Genomic DNA, 21,020 nt, shown 5'->3' on the forward strand with positions numbered 1-21,020 from the left:
CATGTAAAAAAAGAAAAAAAATATATATGTATATAGATTCAATAGTTATACTCATTTGTTAAATCCTATCTTCTCTTTTATAACCCCTCCTTCTTCTTTGATCCTTCTTCCAATCTTTAGGGAGATTTGGGCAATGACCATTCTAACTTATATATGTTGAAAAGGGATGTTGATATTATGGAGTAGGGGAATGCAACTGGTTGATGCTCTTGGAGAGAACTGTGGGTTTCAGGGCTTATCTGGCCTAGGAGTCAACTGGAGGTTTTAGGTTTCTGAAAAATAAACTTAGTGAGTGAAACTTTTATAAGGTCTCAGATAGAACCTTGGGTATTCTTTAGGGTTGTTTGGGGCGTGGCATAACTTGGCAATTAACAACATCTAACTGAAGCTTGCATAAGAGTAACCTCCAGAATAGCCTCTCAACTCTATTTGAAATTTCTTAGCCACTTTTTTTATTTTCTCCTTTTTGATCAGATAGGTATTGTTGATTCCATGGTGGCCAGGGCCAGGTTTATTTCTGGGAGTCATATCCCATGTTGCCAGGTAGATTCACACCCCTGAACTTCACGTCCCAAGTAGAGGGTAAGGTAATGATTTCACTTGTAGCATTGGGCTTACAAAGTCCACATCTGAGCAACAAAAGAGGTTCTCTGAAAGTGACTCTTAGGCTTAATTATAGGTAGGCTTAGCTTCTCCATTATGGAAATAATTTTCATAAGAACCAGCCTGAAGATCAAGGCTGACCTTTTACCTTAGAAGTACCTTATGTTTGAGAGACTATCAGGGATTTCCCATCTGGGAAAATTTAATACTTCCATACTTTTTCTCCAGTCCCTCAAGGGACTTTACCAATGCTTTTTAATTATCTGCCCAACATACTCTGGAATGTATCCAGGTATTACATTAAGCTATACAGAATTGCAAGACTTCATTTCCAATTCTAGACTCCATGTTTAACTGAACTGGCTGATTAAGTTAGATTGTGTGCTACAGAAAATTGAGGTTTTCGAGAAAATAAATCTCTCCTCCTTTGGTCTCATACTGTAGGTGAACTTCTAAAATACAGACAGTGTCATCCTTTGCCCTGTATTTTGATTAACCTTAGTCCCAACCAAATTGACTTCATTCTTATTTCTAATTGAACTTTGGTCTCTTTTTTGGCTCCTTTAACAGTTATTGTATGTTGCAATACTGACTTTCAAAGGTACAGAACTCTGACTCTGAGTCTTTGGTGTCACATAGGTACACATAAATAATTTCTTTTAATCATAGATTCTTAATTTTAATGAAGTCCTGTTTATGAGTCTTTTATATGGTTTGTATCCTGGTCAGTATATCTTTCCTTACCCTCAAATTATGAGTATTTGTCCTTCATACTTACTTCTAAAAGCTTTTATTATTTAACATTACTTCTATAATCCATCTGTGCTGGTTTGAAAGGAAGTATGCCCCTAGAAAAGCCATGTTTTAATCAAAATCCCATTTCATAAAGGTAGAATAACTCCTATTCAATACTGTTTGTTTGAAACTGTAATCATATCATCTCCGTGGATGATGTGATTTAGTCAAGAGTAGTTGTTAAACTAGATTAGGTGACGACATGTATCCGCCATTTGGGTGTGTCTTGATTGGTTTATTGGAGTTCCATAAAAGAGGAAACGTTTTGGAGAATGAGATTCAGAGATAGCAGAGCAGAATGACATAGCCATGAGAAGCAGAGTCCACCAGCCAGCAACCTTGGAGACGAATAAGGAAAATACCTCCTGGGGAGCTTCATGAAACCAGAAGCCAGGAGAGAAAGCTAGCAGATGACACCGTGTCTGCCATGTGCCCTTCCAGCTTAGAGAGAAGCCCTGACTGTGTTCACCATATGCCTTCTCACTTGAGAGAGAAGCCCTGAACTTCATCGGCCTTCTTGAACCAAGGTATCTTTCCCTGGATGGATGCCTTAGATTGGACATTTCTATAGACTTTTTTTAATTGGGACATTTTCTCAGCCTTAGAACTATAAACTAGCAACTCATTTAATTCCCCCTTTTAAAAACCATTCCATTTCTGGTATATTGCATTCCGGCAGCTAGCAAACTAGAACACCATCTCTAGTTAGTTTATATGGATGGTGTGAGATAGGGAGTCAAGGTTTTTTTTGTTTTGTTTTGTTTTGTTTTGTGTTGGCTGTGGATATTCAGTGGATCTAGAACCACTTTTTTTAAAAAACCCTCTTTCTCCCAATGAATTTTAGATGCTCCTTTGTCAAAAGTCAGGTAAATCTATGTGTGGATCTGTTTCTGGGCTACCTATTCTGTTCTCTTTTTCTATTTGTCTCTTCTTATGCCTAAACCACACTTAATGATTGTAGCTTTTTCTAAGTCTCGATATCAGGTGTTTAAATCCTCTAGCTTTGTTGTTATTCTTCAGATTTGCCTTTGCTATTCTAGGTATTTTTGCTTCCCATAGAATCATTTGCATTCCAAGAATCAGTCTGTTAATTTTACACATGCAAAGAACCTGCTGGCAGATAAGAATGAAGCCAGTCTGGTTGGGACTAAGGTAAATCAAAATACAGGGTAAAGGGTGACATTGTTTGTATTTTAGAACTTCACCTACTATATGAGGCCAAAGGAATAGAGCTTTGTTTTGTCCAGAATCTAAATTTTCTGTAGCCCACAACCTGTCTGGATAGTTTGTTTAAACAACCCAAATACATGGAGCCCAGGATGGAAATGATGGCTTGTAATTCTGTATAGCTTAATGTAATACCTGGATACATCCCAAAGTATGTTGAACAGATGATTAAAAAGTATTGGTAAAGTCCCTTGAGGGACTGGAGAAAAAATATGGAACTAATTAAACTCTCCTACATGGGAAACCCCATATACTCTCTCAAAGAGAGACTTTGGGACTCCCATCTTAATGGGCCAAGCCCTTGAGCTTGAGACTGTCTCTCATGAAACTTATTTCTGTAGTGGTGAAGCTAAGCCTACCTATAATTATGCCTAAGGGTTACTTCCAGAGAACCTCTTTTGTTGCTCAGATGTGGGCTCTCTCTCTCTAAGCCCAACTCTGCAAATAAAATCATTACCCTCCCTCCTCCTTGGGACATGATGTCCTGGGGTGTGAGTCTCCCTGGTAGTGTGGGACATGACTCCCAGAAATGAACCTGGTCCTGGCACTCTGGGATTGACAATGCCTTCCTGACCAAAACCAAGAAAAGAAATGTAAAAAAATCATCTTATTTGGATACTATTATTATATAATTATATAATTATATATTATATAATCTTAATCTGGATACTATTAAGAGAGTTCAAATAGTATCCAGAGGCTATTCTGGAAGTTACTGTTATGCAAACTTCAGCTAGATATTGCTAGATCCCAAGGTTTGCCAACATCATTCCTATTAACCCTAAAGAACACCCAGGGCTCTGAGATCCTACAAAAGTCACATGCACTAAATTTCCATTTTAGAAACCTAAAAACTTCCAAATGGTTCCTAGACCAGATATGCCCTGAAACCCAGAGGTGGCAATCTCTCTAAGAATAGTTGACATAAGAGTATGTCAAGGCTCATACTGTTGACAACCCTTTTCAACATGAAAAAAGTTAGAATGGGTATAACTCAAATATCCATAAAGATTGGGAGAAGGATCGAAGGAGAAGGAGGGGTTATAACAGAGAAGCTAGTATTTAATAAATGAGTATAATCATTATATTGATGTTTCTTTGTAGTCACCAGTGTCTTGGAGCGGCTAGATGGAAAAAACTGAATTGTGGAACTGTAACCTACACCAAACTTTGAAATCTGTTCTATAACTAATTTTTAAAATGTACTTTGAAATTTATTGCTTTTTTGGATATAGGTTGTATTTCACCATAAACAATGTTAAAAAAAAAAAAAAAGAAATCTAGCATTTTGATTGGGATTGCATTGAATCTTTAAGTCAATTTGGGGAGAACTTATATGTTAATGATATTAAGTCTTCAAATAAATGATCATTATAGTGTACTCTTCCAATTATTTAGTCTTCTTTAATTTCCCTCAGAACTTTTTTGTAATTTTCATTGTAGAAGTCTTGGATGTCTGATTAGATTTACTACTGATATTTGATATTGCTTGATGCGATTGTAAATGGTTTATTTTTCAGTGGATTTTCTATTTTGTTTTTTTGTAATTCTAATACATTATATTTCTATATTTTATTACCTTGTGTCCACAACCTTACTAAATTGAATTCACTTTTTAAATGAATGTAAGCATTGTTTACATTGCTTTGTTTTTGTTTTTATTGCTGTCTTAGTTTTCTGACTGCCAAAACAAATACTGCACAGAGAGTTGGCTTAACTGATGAGAATTTATTGACTCATGGTTTTAAGGTTGGGAGAAGTCTAAATCAAGGCATCGTAAAGGCGATGCTTTCTTCCCAAAGGCTGGCGTTCAGGTGCTGGCTTCCAGTGATCCTTGGTTCTTGGCTCCTCTGTCATATGGCAGTGCACCTGGCTGCCTCTCCCTTCTCTTCCTAGTTCTGTGGACGTCCAGCTTCTTGCCTCCCATGGCTTTCTCCATCTGAATTTCATTCTGTCTGTAAAGAACTCCAGCAATAGGATTAGGACCCATCCTGATTGAGTTAGGCCACACCTTAACTGAAGGGACCTTATCAAAGGTCCTATTTACAATAGAATCCACAGGAATGAATTAAGTTTACGATCTTGTTCTTCTGGGGCACTTAATTCCAAACCACCACCATTTTTATTGTTTTTTTAGCTTTATTGTCCTGGCTAAGAATTTAATTGTAATTTAATTGTAAGTTTCCCTTTTTTGTACTCAAAGCTTTTTTTTTTTTAACGATTTTTAATGTAAAGCATAAAATTCATAATATTACCTTGCCTTTCTTTTAACTTTTATTTAAAATATTTCCAAATTTACAGGACAATCACAAAAATAATACAAACCCCCACACAGAGAACTCCAGCATACTCCCCCGATACCAAGATCAGCAAGTTTAGCATTTACCATATCTGTCTATCTTTCTATCCATCCTTCCATCCATCTGTTTATCTGAGATAATCTGAACACTTGAATGTAGGTTATATTATTCATCATGCTGCTTGAACACTTAATACAGTCATGTCCATTCACTTCTATAATCACCTTAAGTGATACACAAGTTTTATGGTAACAGTCTACCTCTTTATAAAGAACTAGAGTTTCTGCTCTTTAAAGGTCTTACTTTTAATCAAATTAACCACATTGTTAACATCCTGTAGCATATAAACTGTAGTACTTCATAACACTCAAATGTAAATATGACTATTAACAAACAAGCTGGACTTGGTGGATGCAAGCAGAAAGTAATTTATTCCTTCACACAGCTTTTCGAGGAAATATCAGGACTGTAGTAAATTAGATAAATAATAAATCAGGGCAGTTTCTTTGGTTTTAGTTATAGGGTTTTATAGATGCTCTTTATCATGCTGAGGAAGTTCCTCTATATTCCTATTTTTCTGAGTGTTTTTATCATGAATAGGTGTTGAATTTTGTCAAATGCCTTTGTTGTACTGATTAATAACATATGAGTTTTCTCCATTAGCCTGAATTCTGTTGCTTGACCTTGGAGTATTGAACCAGCCTTGCATCCATGGAATAAATCTCACATGGTCACAGACAATAATATCTTTTTATATTGCAGAATTTTATTTTCTAAAATCTTATTAAGAATTTTTGCATCTATTTTCATGATGAATGTTGGTTTATAGTTTCCTCATTTTGTATTGTATTTGTCTGGTTTTAGTTATCAGGGTAATGTCGTTATCAAATGAATTGGTAAGTGTTCCATCCCTTTCCATTTTCTGGAAGAGAATATATAGAATTGGTATTAACTTTTCTTTAAACAAATTTAGTAGAATTCTCCAGGGAAACCATCTAGGCCTAGATATTTCTTTTTTAGTTTTTAAAACTAAATTCATATAATCTGTTTTATACTGGGTAAGTTGTGATCATTTTGTTCTTTTCAAGGAATTGAAGTATCTTTAGTTACTTTAGGCCAAAATTGGGTATCATTCATCTTTTCCATAGGACCAAGCAATGCAGTTGTATTTATGTGTACCATCCCTTTACCAAAAAGTATTCTAGTCTGCTTGTTAACTGAGGTGAATTTTTGCTAAGATGTTACTTGATTAAAATGATGGTTCTGGAAGAGCTTTAAAAGGTACAATTCCAGTGTTGATAATTATTATTCATAAACCCCTGGAAAAAATGTATAAGTATTTGGTGAAAGTCAAAGGCTAAACTCCCATTCTCTTTCTATTAGGAGAAATTTGAGTATGTGTGGAAGGAAAGCCCTTCAACAATGCAAAATCTGAATGGCAAATTATTTTTATCATACATTTGAAAAGTTTATTTCTGGAAAACAACAAACATTTTTTAAAAGATTTCCAGGTAATTGGCAAAGGATAGTTAAAGATCAAGAAATAATACTAAAAAAGCATGAAGTGAATTAACCTGGGGTAAGATATTTGAAAAATTAAATTTTCGTAAATTATTCATTTGATATGGAAAAGAAAGTAACACTAATTATATATTTTTTATTGTTTCTTAAGAAATCCATACTATACAAAAGTTTCTTTTAAAGATTAGTGGTTTGGATGCTGAAATGAGTTGAATTATGCCTCACAGAAAGATATGTTCAAGACCTAATTTCCAATACCTGTGAATTGGACCTTATTTGGAAATAGGGCCTCTGCAGAGAGAATTAGTTAAGCTAAAGTGAGGTCTGGTGGGTAAGGGGGGATTCTTATACATGCAGACAAAGACACAGGGAAGAAGGCCACGTGAAAATGGAGGCAGAGATTAGAGTGACGGAGCTGCAGTCCAGGGAATGCTAGGGGAAGCTGGGAGCTACCAGCAGCAAGGAAGAATGCAAGAAAGGATTCTTCTCTGGAGTATGGCATGCCAAAACCTTAATTTCATAGGGAGTATGGCATGCCAAAACCTTAATTTTAGACTGGAGGTTAGAAAACCTCCAGAACTAAGCGAGTAAGTTCCTGTTCTAAGCTATCCAATTTGTGGTGCTTTGTTATGGTAGCCCCGGGAAACTAATACAGATTTCAGAATAATTTTTAAAATATAGTCATAGTGCAAAAAGTGGAAATCAGAGAAAAACTTAGCAATAAATATGTTGTATTTATTTTTGTGTTAGAAACAGAAGGTAGTAGGAAGTGTATGGTAGTTCCTATTGGGACCTTACATAAATGAATAAAGTAAATGAATAGTTTATGTATGATTCATTCTTGAGTCCTCTTTTTTTTTTTTTTTTTTTTTTTACCGAAACCATTGCCTGCTGCCCCCTTCAGGCATCCATCATGTCTTTGTTGGTTCTACCCCTAGAATATATCCTAAATTTTTGTTCCATCAATATTGCCACCATTCCAATTCAAGTCACCATTGTCTCTGGCCTGGAACACTGCAGTCACCTCCTAACTATCATCCTGATTCTACTATTGTGGCTCTAAAATCCATTTTCTGCATACTAGCCACACAGATCTCTAACTCATGTGCCATGTAACTTCCCTGCTTAGAAACCTTCAGCGTCTTCTGCTCTTTAAATAGATGCCTTACTTCAGGCAATGATATCTCATGCTTCTCTTCCCCTTGTTCTTTAGGTTCTAGTCATGCTGGTTTCCTTACTGTCCTTGAATAAGCCTAGCATTTTCCTCCTACCTGTGTTTTACATTTGTTTTTGCCTCTGTCTGAAATGTTCCCTCTTTAGTTTTTCCCAGGGCTGACTTCAAGCCTCAGCTCAAATTTCATCTCCTAAGAGAGGCCTTCTTTGATCACCTCATCTAAAATTGGCCTGCCAAAGTTACTTTGTATATTAAAAAGCATTTATTTTCTTTGTAGCAACTGTTGCAGCCTGTAATTACCTTGGTGGCTTGTTTATTCCATTTTCTTCTTGAATATAAGCTCCAAGGACTTTGTCTTCTATCCCCAGTCCCTAGCACAATATCTAGTAGAACCTAAAGAAATAAATGAATGAAAACTCAAACGTCAAATTCTTAGTGATATAGAATTTAAGTAAGGTTTAAGACAAATAAGCCCTAAAATAGGATTGGACTTCAGAGAGCCCTTTTCTCAGTTTCTCTAGACGAAAAGATAAATTTCTAATGAAGTCAGCTAATGGCACTACCCCACCACAATTCTACTTGCACCCTGCACAAGGTGATGAAAATAAGAAAAGAAAAATGAGGATTTTCCACCCACTTCTCTCTCTGTCTCAAAGGGGATCCCATTACCCTGATCTGTTAGAAAGACAGTTTTTCTCCCAGTTTTAGTACCACATTCAGCTCAAGGCCACAAGGGAAAGAGGGAAAAACTGGGAAATTCACATCCATACTGTTCTTTTTCTGGGTTTTGACTCTCCTCTCCAAACTTCCTACTTTACTTTACTTTTTAGAGGCTGTTATATTTTATCCTGAGTTTTATTGGTAATTTGCAGGTAATAAAGGCGTTAGTAGGCTTACTGCATGATAGCCACACTGAAAGTCCTCAAGTGGCTTTTTAAAGCAACATGTAAAAGACCTGTGGATTTTAACCCAGGATCTTAACCCTGATCATTTGACTTGTCACAATCAAACTATTAAGTATCAGTTCTTGTGATACACTGTTAGCTCTTAATTTATGTGAACACAGGTTATTTTTATTTGCATTGCTATGGGTACTCTGATAGCTTTGAATATTTTTTTGGTATCATGTATTCTCCTTTACTAATTTTCAGTGAGCACAGTCAGATTTCTCTCTTCTTCCTCAGTGTGCATTCTGAAACCAAGAAAGTCAGATGAAAGGATTATGGCTTCCTTTCCTTATTTAAGCTGAATTACCAGAAATGCCCTTTTGAGATGAAATATTTAGTCACTTTAAAACTAGTCAGTTTAGAAGAGGCGGGTAGCCTTATTTAGTCCATTTTTTACAACTTCACCAAAAATGTTGATGCTTCATGCTAGAAAGCTATGGTAGGAGCTTTCTAGTTGTAATCAAAAGCATCCCTCTCACTTTAGAACTCTCATAACACTTTATTGGAAAATGATAACTGTCAACCCAGAGGACAGAAACAGGAACTAAACATAGGCGCTATTGGTTGTTGTACAAATTTCTGGATGTCATTTGGAGAACGGGTGCATGTGTATGTTTGTGTGTATATGTACAGCAGTCTGATGAACTACCCCAGAAGTATTGATTTCTGACTTGAAGGGTATGTATAATAAACATAACTCTATCTAGAGATATAGGTGCATGTATGTATACATGTATGGTGTATGTGGATAAATATATTTTGAGCCAAAAATCACACTTCCAGGGGTAGTCAATCAGATTGCTGTTTATATTAGTGGAAAAATGGAAGGCAAGGAGCCATTAACAGGGAAGGAATAAGTAATTTATGATACATTTATAATATAGATTGTAGAAGTTGGAATGCTACTTAGATAATGTAAATCATTTAATGAAATGGAAGAGTCCATGATAAAGTCAAAATGAGGCCAGACTGAATGTAATTAATATAATTTTATTTTTACAAAAATTCATATCTATTATTATATGGATATGCATAGGAAAATAGTCTGGATATATAAACACCAAAATAGTTACAGTGATATTCTCTTAATGTGACAAGATTAAGATTTTTTTTTTCATTTTCCTCTTTACCTTTAAATATTGCAGGATATTTTTTAACATCATCATGTTTTACTTATAGGATCTGGGGGGAGGGAAGAAAACCTATTTTCATTTTGGAGAAAAAAGATTTCTACATTCTAAAGAGTAGAAGAACTAGAATGCATGAGGAAAAGGGGGACAATTACAGATCACAGCTTGTTGTATAAGGATAAACTTTCTAACATTCAGAATTGACAGAAAGGACAAAATGGGGTGCCTTGAGATAGAAACACATTGCTAAAAGTATTCACGCATAAACTATATAACCTTTTGGTTAAGGTCCTACATGAAGGGATTGAAGCTTCAGTTGTTTTGACATTTTGCCATGAGATTTTTGGTAGATGAGATTTTGCCATGAGAAAGAAAGTTGAACAAGGGGACCTCTAAAAGTCTTTCTGATTCTCATTCTGAAATCAAAGAGGATTGCATCTCAACTTGCTTTTTAAAAAGTGACTGAGAAGACAAAAGCATGATCAAAGTTCACATGAAGTTTGGCCTTATTTTAACATGTGTATTAGTTTAAGCTGTGGGAATGCAGTATACCAGAAATAGAATGGGCTTTAAAAAGGGAATTTTAGGGCAGGCAATGGTGGCTCAGTGGCAGAGTTCTTTCCTGCCATGCCAGAGACCTGGGTTTGATTCCCGGTGCCTGCCCATGTGAAAAAAAACAAAGGGAGATGGGGGATTTTATAAGTTAGAAGGTTACAATTTTAAGGCAGTGAAAATGCCCAAATTAAGGCACTGGCAAGAGGTTACTGTGCTGGTTTGAAAGGAAGCATGCCCCCTAAGAAAAGCCATGTTTTAATATAAATCCTATATCATAACGGTAGAATAATCTCTATTCAATACTGTATGTTTGAAACTGTAATGAGATCATCCCCCTGGATGATGTGATTTAGTCAAGAATGGTTGTTAAACTGGATTAGGGGATGACATGTCTCTACTCTTTAGGGTGGGTCTTGATTGGTTTATTCGAGTCCTATAAAAAGGAAATATTTTGGAGAATGAGAGATTCAGAGAGAGTAGAACGATGTAGCCATGAGATGCACAGAGTCCACGAGCCAGCAGCCTTTGGAGATGAAGAAGGAAAACGCCTCCTGGGGAGCTTCATGAAACCGGAAGCCAGGAGAGGAAGTTAGCAGATGATGCCGCATTCACCATGTGCCCTTCCAGCCGAGAGAGAAGCCCTGACTGTGTTCACCATGTGCCTTCTCACTTGAGAGAAACCCTGAGCTTCATCGGCCTTCTTGAACCAAGGTATCTTTCCCTGGATGCCTTTGAGTGGACATTTCTAGAGACTTGTTTTAATTGGGACATGTTTTCGGCCTTAGAACTGTAAACTAGCAACTCATTAAATTCCCCTTGTTAAAAGCCATTCCATTTCTGGTATATTGTGTTCTAGCAGCTAGCAAACTAGAACAGTTACCTTCGCTCAAGAAAAGCTAATGTCATCCAAAACACCTCTGTCAGCTGGAAAGAGTACGTGGCTGGTGTCTGCTGGTCTTTGTTCCCGGTTCCGTGGCTTCTGATGCCAGTGGTTTCTTCTCTAAGCGTCTGTGGGCCTTAGCTTAGCCATGGGTTCTGGCTGTTTAGCCTCTCATGGGAAGGCGCATGGTGACGTTTGCTCGTCCCTGCGTCTCCACATGTCTTGGTCTCCTGTTGACTCTGTTGGCTCTATTCTGCTCTCCAACCATCCACATCTGCTCTGAGGTTTCTTCAAAATGTTTCCCCTTTTAAAGGACTCCAGTAAACTAATCAAGACTCACCTTGAATGGGCGGAGTCACATTGCCATCTAATCAAAAGATCACAACCCACAATTGGGCATGCCACATCTCCGTGGAGATAATCCTATCAAAAGTATGTGCCCCATGGTGTTGAATCAGGATTAAAAGTATGGCTGTCCCCCACAAGATTGGATCAGGATTAAAACATGGCTTTTCTGGGGTACATAATGGCTTCACACCGGCACAACATGCTATAATATAAGCACCCTTGAAAGGAAAGTTAAAGGAACTGGTAGTTTGCGGCATCTGTCTACACCTTATCATTGGTGAATAAATGAGGAAAGAAGGGATTCATTCTGATCTTACCACAATATAAAACCATGAATTAAGTAATGTTCTTTAGGATCACAAAGTAGTAAATTAAATCAGTGATTCCTAAGCCCTGCTGAACATCAGAATTAATTGTGTATGTGTGTCTGTGTATATGATATATATGTGTGTACATATATACATACATGCACACATACGTGTATGCACACACACGCTTGGGTCTTAATCCTTCAGAGTTAGTAGCTCTGGAGTAGAGTCTGAGAATCAGTATTTTATTTTTTGATTCTTAAGCTCAGATAATTAGCTAGGTTTAGATACCTCCAGAATCATACATACATACACACATATCAGGACAGTTACAAGAAAAGGAGAAAATGACATATTGTGCATTGATTAAACAGATCAGATGCTATTTTTGTTTACAAAGCTGCCTCACCAAGAAGCCCATCAATGTTCTCCAGCTAAGTGATACTAGAGCCACTATTTCTGATGTTTCATTCAGTCCATTAAGCAGAGCTGCTTAGAAGCACATTTGTTTATACATTATGTAATCATGCTCATGAATACAATAAAAAATATGAAAATTCATGTCAAAAAACAAATATTTTCCCATAGACTATAAGCAGAAATAAAATTATTTAATTTATATCAGCCTCTGTGTCACTCTAGTCATGCTCATAAAGGAAATGTTGAGAAAGATGCTGAAATTGATGATAAACCTACCAATGTTAACAATGTGGACAAGGTACCATCTTACACCTAATCAGGTTAACAATAATACATAATTGAAATATTTATGAAATTCAGAATTTTGGATCTTCAATTGCATCCCTAAATGATGTGTTTAGAAAAGGGGAAAATGAATACTATTATCAATTAATGAAAAAAATACATTGATTTCTAGTGTGAATATGAAGGGAATTTTCGTCACCTCTAACGAAGTACCTGGCTTTCTTAAATAAGGTATCAGGCCCTGTCATAAATCACATTTGGCACCCTGAGGCTGCTTTTGCCTTCAGATTCTCCAGTTTTATTCAGCCTCAAATGAGCAAGTTTCCTACAATGCAGGGTTTTGGGTTGCTCTTCCTGAACCACCAAGCATGCGCCCACCAGCTTCTTCACTGTCTAGTCCGTATTCTGCCTATAATGTTCTTCCCCCAGATACCTGCTTAGCAAACTCTTACCTCCTTCAGCTCTTCACTCAAATGTCACCTTCCGTAAGAAGCCACCTCTGATCATCTTATACAGCATTGCACTTACGCCCTCACCTACATCCCTGTGCTACACTTTTTTTTTTCCATAACACTTAGAATACCTTCTAATAAACCCATAATTTCCTTATTTACTTAGGTTTATTGTTATTGGTCCCTTCTACTAGACTGTAGTCACGGAAGGCAGAGGTCATTGTTTTGTTCACTGTTGAATCCAAAGTGCCTAGAACAGTATCTAGGGCATAACAGGCTCTTAATAAATATTTGATTTCTGGTTGAATAACTTCAATATGACACACTGGTTAGTACCAATTTTTTTTGCAGTGGCAGGCAGTCTTCAGTATAGTTTTCATTATTCACACGGCTAAAACCAACCCAACTATTTGTGTTTGAACAATATCATCAGTGAGGTGCAGCCGCCCAGGTCTTGAACACATCTTTGACTTCTACCTTATGTATCAGAGTGAGCTGGCAATAGCTTCTCAGCTTGTGGAGTTGATCTCTGCTGCTGCTGCTCAGTGTTTTGGTCCCATGAGATCTGTGAGGTTTTTCCTGCATTTTGGTATCACTCTTGATGTGTACTTTAATATCTCCTGTCAAGATCAGCCGTTGGATCTTAGAACAGTGCTAAGTGCTCAGCAATTACCTGATAATGATAATGATAATGATATGTGATGCTTGTGGGAGAGGTCTGCTCTTTCTGTTCAGATTTTTAACTTCAGAGTTTAGTGGCCCCTTAGAAATTATCTAGCCCACCTCATTTTGTAGATATAGGAACTGAGGAACCAAAATATAAAGTTAATTTTCTAAATTCACAAAACTAGCAAGAGGCAGTTCTGGGACTGGAATCCTGGTCTGATTTTTGTTACTGTTCTATTTTGCTTTTTGTTTTCTTTTTAATCCACCATGTTGCTACAGCAGATAGTGAGATGGATTTCCTCATGTCCTCCCCTCTGTTCTGTCAATACCAGGCTTTTTTCTCTCTCCCCCCCCCCCCCATGAAGCTCTCCCAGGGACTTGAGAAGGAACAGGCCAAGAGCAGGTGCTGCTTCATTGCCCCCCTTTCTTTCACCTGACTCAGGATGACCCCCACCTCCTAACCTCTGATTTGGTGGGTCCCTCTGCCAAGAGCTCCTCTAACCCTCACACTCAGCTTCTCCTTTTCTTAACATCTAATATCTTCTCAAACTGTGGCCTCACATCAGTGGAATTAGGAGGAGAAACACTATCCTGCATTTATCTAGTACTTGATTTTTTTCTCTACATTTCATTTGTCATTTACAGCAACCTTAGGTGTTAAGTTGGGCTGATATTATTCCTTTTTTATTGACAAGGAAATGAAATACAGATGAGTAGAGTAAGTGATTTCCTCAGTTTTGCAGCCTTTCATTGGCAGGAGTGGAAGCTAAGTCTCCAAATCCTGCTTCAGAATCTTTTCTGCTCTCCCATATTTTAGTGTTAACAGAAAGAGAGACAAAATTTATCACCTCTGGTATTCTCAAATGTACATAATACACCATTTCCTGAAGCTATTATTCAGTCTTTTAAAATATTCTGAGAATATTAATCTAAGGTTTTAAGAATCTTGATTTCAGAAAAGACCTCAATGGACAGTAGATTCTCTGGCACTGACTAAACTGTCATCTTTATAAACAATTGTTAAGTACTGTCACCTGTGGACTTACTTTTGCAGTGTTCTGGTTATCTTTTTTCAGACTCTCTATCAGACTTTAGTTAAGATTTATTTAGAGGATTGATTCAAATAGTGTATCATACTGTTAATGATTTGATATTTTTGTAGTAGTTTTAAAAATCCATATACATGTATTGTGACAGATCCTGTAATTTTTTAATTTAAATGTTAGAAAATTGTTTCTTCTGTAAATATAAAACATGATATGATGCTGTAATTAAGCTCAAAAATATTCTTTAAAACATTTACTTCTTAATAATAGAAGGTAGCATCTACCACTTTCCATTTTATCATTAAATACTATACACAGGGACTGAAATTTGTTTTTAACTTAAATTGAACCAGTATGTTTTACTCAGTTGAATTAATGTTTGTAAGTTATTCCACTGCCAAACAAAGTATTTTAAAGTACACTGTGATGTATGTACTTTCATCAGAAAAATGAAATGCAGTTATATCTTTACAAATAAAATTTGCAAGTAAAGATAGAAACCATCTCTCCTCTCGCATTTGGCAGTGTATTTCCCTGCCAATCCTTTCTGTGTAAGAAGTCAAGAGGGCTAGTATGTGAAGTAGCTGATATATGGTGGTGTTTGTTTTTTTAATATTCTTATTGATGTATGATGTTTTGTAATGCACCTGCATTCATACTGCCATTTGCCCTCCCAGAGGCCAAAGTGTATACATAATCGTTTGTGCATAAGGGTCCAAGAAGATGTGTGAAAAAAAACCCTTGTGTCCTAGGGTTGAGAGCTGTCAGGGTGATCTGGGGCCAGAAAGTATAAGGCACAGTGAATAGACAGTAAGTTCGTATAAAAACCATTGATATGAATTGGAGTAGTCCAAGTGTACATCCATTTCCTGAAAAATGATAATATTCCAGTTCCAGACTTACCTCTTTTTGTAGCTTACACCACTCGTTTTAAGGTTTAAGTTTTAGATTGCTAAATGGCACACTACATAAAGTATGTCCTCTTGTTACAAAGATCTAACGCCAAAGAAAAAAATGAGAATCTGTTGGGAATACAGTTTGCTTTACAAGTTAGGGCTAGTGGAGCAAACCATCCTGACAGGATAATGAAACTGTGGAAGTATTGCCCCTGCCCATCATTCAGTTTCCTGAGTGATTAAAGTTCCATGAATCCTGTCTCAGAAAGCCTTAACTTTATTATGGTTCTCTGCTTCTAACAGAGTAGTTGTGTCCAGACATATTTGTTATCGTTTTTATGCAGTTTTGCTGTTTACTTCCTTTATTAAAAAAATCAGGGGTTCATTCTCCTGGGATTGGGGATAGAGTAGGGGGAGGCTATATTTTTATTTATACTAAATCCACAGAAGGATATAAAGCTTTTAAAATAACATTTAAAATAAAAATAATAGCCTTCTGAAAACATATTAGCAACACTTCTTAGAGGAAATATAAACAGTGATGTTAAATAGACCTGCAGAGAGTACCATGCATTTTCACACTATGATCTGCCATACCATGTGTCTTATGGAGTGACCATTGGAGAAGAAAATCATCTCCAGAGTCCAAAATAATTCCAAAGCCTTTTTTATTCTTTATTCTCTTCTTGTCAATTATTTGCTATATTAGTTTAGCTTTTTCCCAAGCATTTTTACTCAGGTTACTTCTTAACCTCTCCTGGGTAAGAAGGAGAAGAGAGAAGATTAAATAAAGCTAATGATTGAAATGCTAAATGCTTACCAGGCTGATGGAAACCACAGTTGTTTCTCTCTTAACTGGCTAATCCATAGCAATTTTATAAAAGAATAGAGCGTAGTTGTATTTGATGGTTTCTATCCTAATGATTTCTAGGAGCCTTTTCTTCATTTAGGAACTGTTAGAACATTATTGGTTTTGTATGCTTATAAAGCGTATTAAAATACTGAAAATTATACGTTTTTTATTTACGTAGACGAGCTATTATATGATGAACCATGAAATTTTAAGTAAGCATTTCAGAAAGAAAAAAGGAAAGTTAAATTAAACCATCTAAAAGGATTTATTCTGAGATTCTAGGAATCATTTCCCAGTATATCTAGAAAGATAAATTGACTTTAAAGGATGTATAATTGATTAAGCATCATTTTGAAAGCCATTACTGGCCTACTAAGAAAGCAGCCTCTAAGTGCTACTGGGTTGGTGTCAAGTCAAATGTAGCAAATAATTTTTCATGTAACTGAAGAGAATATTTAGAATGGAATATAGAGAAAGATAAAAAAATATATTTTACAATTTTAGCTTTGTACTGATGTTTACTATATATGTGTGTTTTGCTTATTTCCTTGTAGGTATGAGAAAGTGCCAGTAATCTTGGTTGGGAACAAAGTGGACCTGGAAAGTGAGAGAGAAGTATCATCCAATGAAGGCAGAGCTCTCGCTGAGGAGTGGGGCTGCCCCTTTATGGAGACTTCTGCTAAGAGTAAAACAATGGTGGACGAACTCTTTGCAGAAATTGTGAGGCAAATGAACTATGCTGCGCAGCCTGACAAAGATGATCCATGCTGTTCTGCATGTAACATACAATAGCATTCGAATATGGCTATCCTGGACAGGACTTTCCCGATATCGTAGGCGATACAAGCCTCACCTACTCTACTGTGGAGTTTGCAGGATGTGCGGTGTAAATCTACAGTGATAATAGCACCCCTTATTCAGAATTGAGCAGTGGTTGTCAATTGATATCTCTGAGTACCATTTGGGTTCCAGCTACAGCTTTCACCATTGTCCTCAGTCTCCTTTATACACCTGCAACTTTAGGGCATAGCCAATTGATCTACAGGGTGATCTCATTTGAAAGTTATGATGGCATTGTCGCTGAGTTGACAGAAGCAACTGTTGCATAAATTAAAAATAACCTTGAGGGAAAAACCGGAAGAATTACTATGATCATTGACAACTAAGATATTTTTTTCTTCATTAAAAGAAATAAGTAACGGAGTCGTATTTTCCTATGTGAGTACTGAGTTTTCAGGAATTGAGATAGTGCTTCTAACCTGTTATGCTGGCAAGTAAGGTAACAGCAGCTGACCTGCCAAGAGGATTCCAGGGAGAGAGTCTTTGCTTAGCTGACACGTCTGTTTTTCAAAACTGATGCTTAATTGTAGATGTTACCCTAATTTGTGATGCGGAACTAACTCATGCATCATTCCTTGATAGAGAAAAAAATCAAAACAGGTTGTGTAAAAATACAATCTGGTTGTAGAATATGTTAAATCACCTGCTTTGCCACAGAAAACAGAGGCTCTCACAAGGGTTTGATCATAATTAAAACCCCAAACTCCCCCTCTGTTAACCAAGCAGGGAAGGTCTTTATTACTTCTCTAAACAAGAAGGAAGCAACTGTGATGAAAAGAAATTTCCTAGCCTTACTAACAAGAGGCGTTCTAGTAAATTAACTAGTACCATCATGTAAGGAAAATGAAGCCATGTTGCATCCAGATGTTTCCGTTTGCAGAAATCTCACAGGACAGTAAAATATCTTGCATTTTTACATTTGTCAAAGCAGCAAATTCCTTCTTGCCTTTAAGGGCTACGGTTGTGGCGTTATTCTTGGCTAGCCTGCTTTCAAAATCAAGTTTGCTATAGCAGAGCTTTATTGCAAGTTTTTTAGAAGTTGAATTACCATGTGAAATAATTTGGGTTTAAAAGTAGAACATAAATTATAGAGTGGAAGGTAAAGGACAAAAAGCCTTTTATCTTTAATTTTCCTGGAGAATTATATAAAGGTTTTCTTATAAGAATTTTGCCCTGATTACTGAAGTGGCACATAAAGCTAGAGTGAATATTTTATTTTGAAAAGGTGCTCAAGCTCTTACATTTTCAGTTTTCATAGCCGTGCAGTATTTACCATTTGCATGACTAATGGCACAAGAAATACCTTTTCATAAGTTTTACAATTGAGTATAGAAGGGTTTTCAACTAACTTCAGAGTCATAAATGATGAAGAGATTTCTTGAGCTGGACCTCTAGAGATAAATTTGGCCTTCAGAACTGCATTATCACTGAGCCTATGATCTCCATAACACGCCACATTTTATTGGTTTCAGTCTTGTGCAGTGACCTCTAGTCTTACGTATGTAACTGAGAGAAGAATGTATGTTTAGGTGGGCATGTGTTTTTATTGTTCCTAAGAATTTGGCACAAGTCAGAAATCATTGCCTCTACTGAAAATCTGTACTTCAGAATATAGTGTATCAAAAACATTTGGGTTTTTTTCTTTTAAACTGTATAAGTGTTTTTCATACATCATTGAAATCATTTCTAGCCACCTAGGTGTTTAGTAATTGGCATCAAGCTTAGAGGAGGGGAAAAAACGGTTAGCTAGTACTTTTCATGGATGAGAAAACTAAAGAGATATGTAGGTAACACCAGGCCATGGTTGTCAAAAACATTTCAATTGTGAGTATTTACAGTCCTCAATACAGTTTTTATAATTCCCAATTAGTTGAAGCACCTTGTTTATAGAGCAAAAAGTTTTAACCAATTTTATTGAAACTAAGTTCACTTATATATAAAAAACAATTTGACTCAAACCTGTAAAGAAATCAAAGATTCAAGAAGTATGATTTATCTACTGAAGTTAGAGCTATTAGTGAATTGGTTGAACATTAGCCTCTAACTTCTCAGAATGATTCTATTTTTTAAAATTCCATATTTAAAAGCAATTTCTGACAGCTAAAAGTGCATATTAGAAACAAATATAAAGATCATACAGATTTATGTTATGATTGCTATGCAGACATTAAAAATAAGTAAAATAAGATGAAGGTATGGCAAAATATAAGGCAGGAAAGAATATCTAAAATTTTAGTAAGTTTTAGGTAAAAAAAAAATAGTTTGTATTGGAACAATAAGGTGGGCTTTTAATGTAAAGACATTAATCATAGCTGATTTGGCTACCTGATCGTTTCTTCCACAAAGCCCTACATGTTTAGTAACAAGGCCTCACAAGACATCCAAAAAGTATAAATCCTTTTGTGCTCTTATTATCGGTATTTTCATCTGGTATGAATATAATCTAGCTTGAATGAGTGAAATGTGTTTATTGAGATGTTATAAAAAGCTTAAGAACAGGAAGATTAAAGTTGTTGGCACATGAAATAATAGTGGCTACAGAGGAAAGTTGGTGACTTTGGGTCACTATTTATGCCCTGTGCCCTGATCAGACTAGCAACTATGTAAGTGAAAGTTTTTCTAACATGCCTTAAAATTATTATAGTTTGATCCAAAGACCCACTTTTTCTTTAGCTATTATGATAGGGTTTTGTTTTGGTTTTTACTTTAAACAAAGGCAACATTTTTTAAAGTTTTTTCCTTTTAACATGCAATTTTCTTATTCTTTTAAGCTGTGATAGTGATGGTAATTGATGCCTTTCATTTTGGTCACTTTACATAAAACCAGCCAGCATCTAATCAAAAGTGTTATATTAAATCTTTCTTAAATATTGAAAGGTGCTTTGAAGATTTTCTCCTTTGGTTTGTAGAAATAGAAATGAATTTTTGACTCCAGTTGCTACCGTGGCCATCACTTTTCTGTGATAAAACTACTGATAATGCTTTTCAGTATAAAGAAATGTTGCCTAAGGATGTCTGCTGTATGTTCTCAAGGGTTTTCAAGTATGAATGTTTTCCGTACATGTATGAATATGAAAATGTTTTGTTTAGTTTGTTTGTTGGTGATGGTAGGTTTTTGTTGATGAGTTATTTTGTTCTTACCAGTGTCCTGTGTTAGCACTGAGTAAGCTTTAACTGTGTCTTCTTAGCCAATCAAATGTTTCAAATGTTTAAGATTATGGAAATCTTTCTTGTTTTTTTTTTAGACATGTCATTGTGCATCTATTAAATCTTGATCAGGGTTTCAAGAATGACTGCAGTGGGTTTTGGAAACAGACTTATCATTATTGATTTGGGGTTTCCCAGAGATAAATATAGTTCACAGTTAATTGTTGAGCTCTAATACAACTGACCATTTAAAATTGAACAACAGTTTATTGTTTTGTAACAATGTCAATTGTTAAACATTGACATTTCAATTAAAACATGTATTGTAGTTATAACTCAATGCAAATTCAACAGTTGTATTTGGAGTTAAATTATTTTAACAAATAAATTTATTTAATGAAATTTCCTTTGGATTTTTTGTTTGTTTTATACACGTTTGTGAGTGAAATTTATGTTATACATACACAATAACTAGAATTTGCCATATAAAGCAAATTTAGTACTTTTCATTCAGAAATACTTAAGCTGAATTAAGTTGAACTCAGCATATAAAAAGTCAGGTTTGTAGATAATTTTATACCCTTTGAAAATAAAAATAACAGAGGAAAGCTTTAAAAAACAGTAATT

General features: G+C 35.8%; 1 protein-coding gene across 1 annotated transcript in view; it reads left to right on the top strand.

Annotated features, from left to right (window-relative positions):
- RAP2A (RAP2A, member of RAS oncogene family) overlaps window positions 1–20,816 on the top strand; it is a 37,428-nt gene extending 16,612 nt beyond the window's left edge. Inside the window, exon 2 of the mRNA XM_077158552.1 lies at window positions 16,961–20,816. Within this exon, the coding sequence (XP_077014667.1) occupies window positions 16,961–17,198 (238 nt within the window). The 3' untranslated portion in view covers window positions 17,199–20,816. The remainder of the gene's footprint in view (window positions 1–16,960) is intronic.
- Window positions 20,817–21,020: the final 204 nt, after the last annotated feature.

This window comes from Tamandua tetradactyla, chromosome 4 (genome assembly GCF_023851605.1).
Source record: "Tamandua tetradactyla isolate mTamTet1 chromosome 4, mTamTet1.pri, whole genome shotgun sequence".
Classification (NCBI taxonomy): Eukaryota; Metazoa; Chordata; class Mammalia; order Pilosa; family Myrmecophagidae; genus Tamandua; species Tamandua tetradactyla.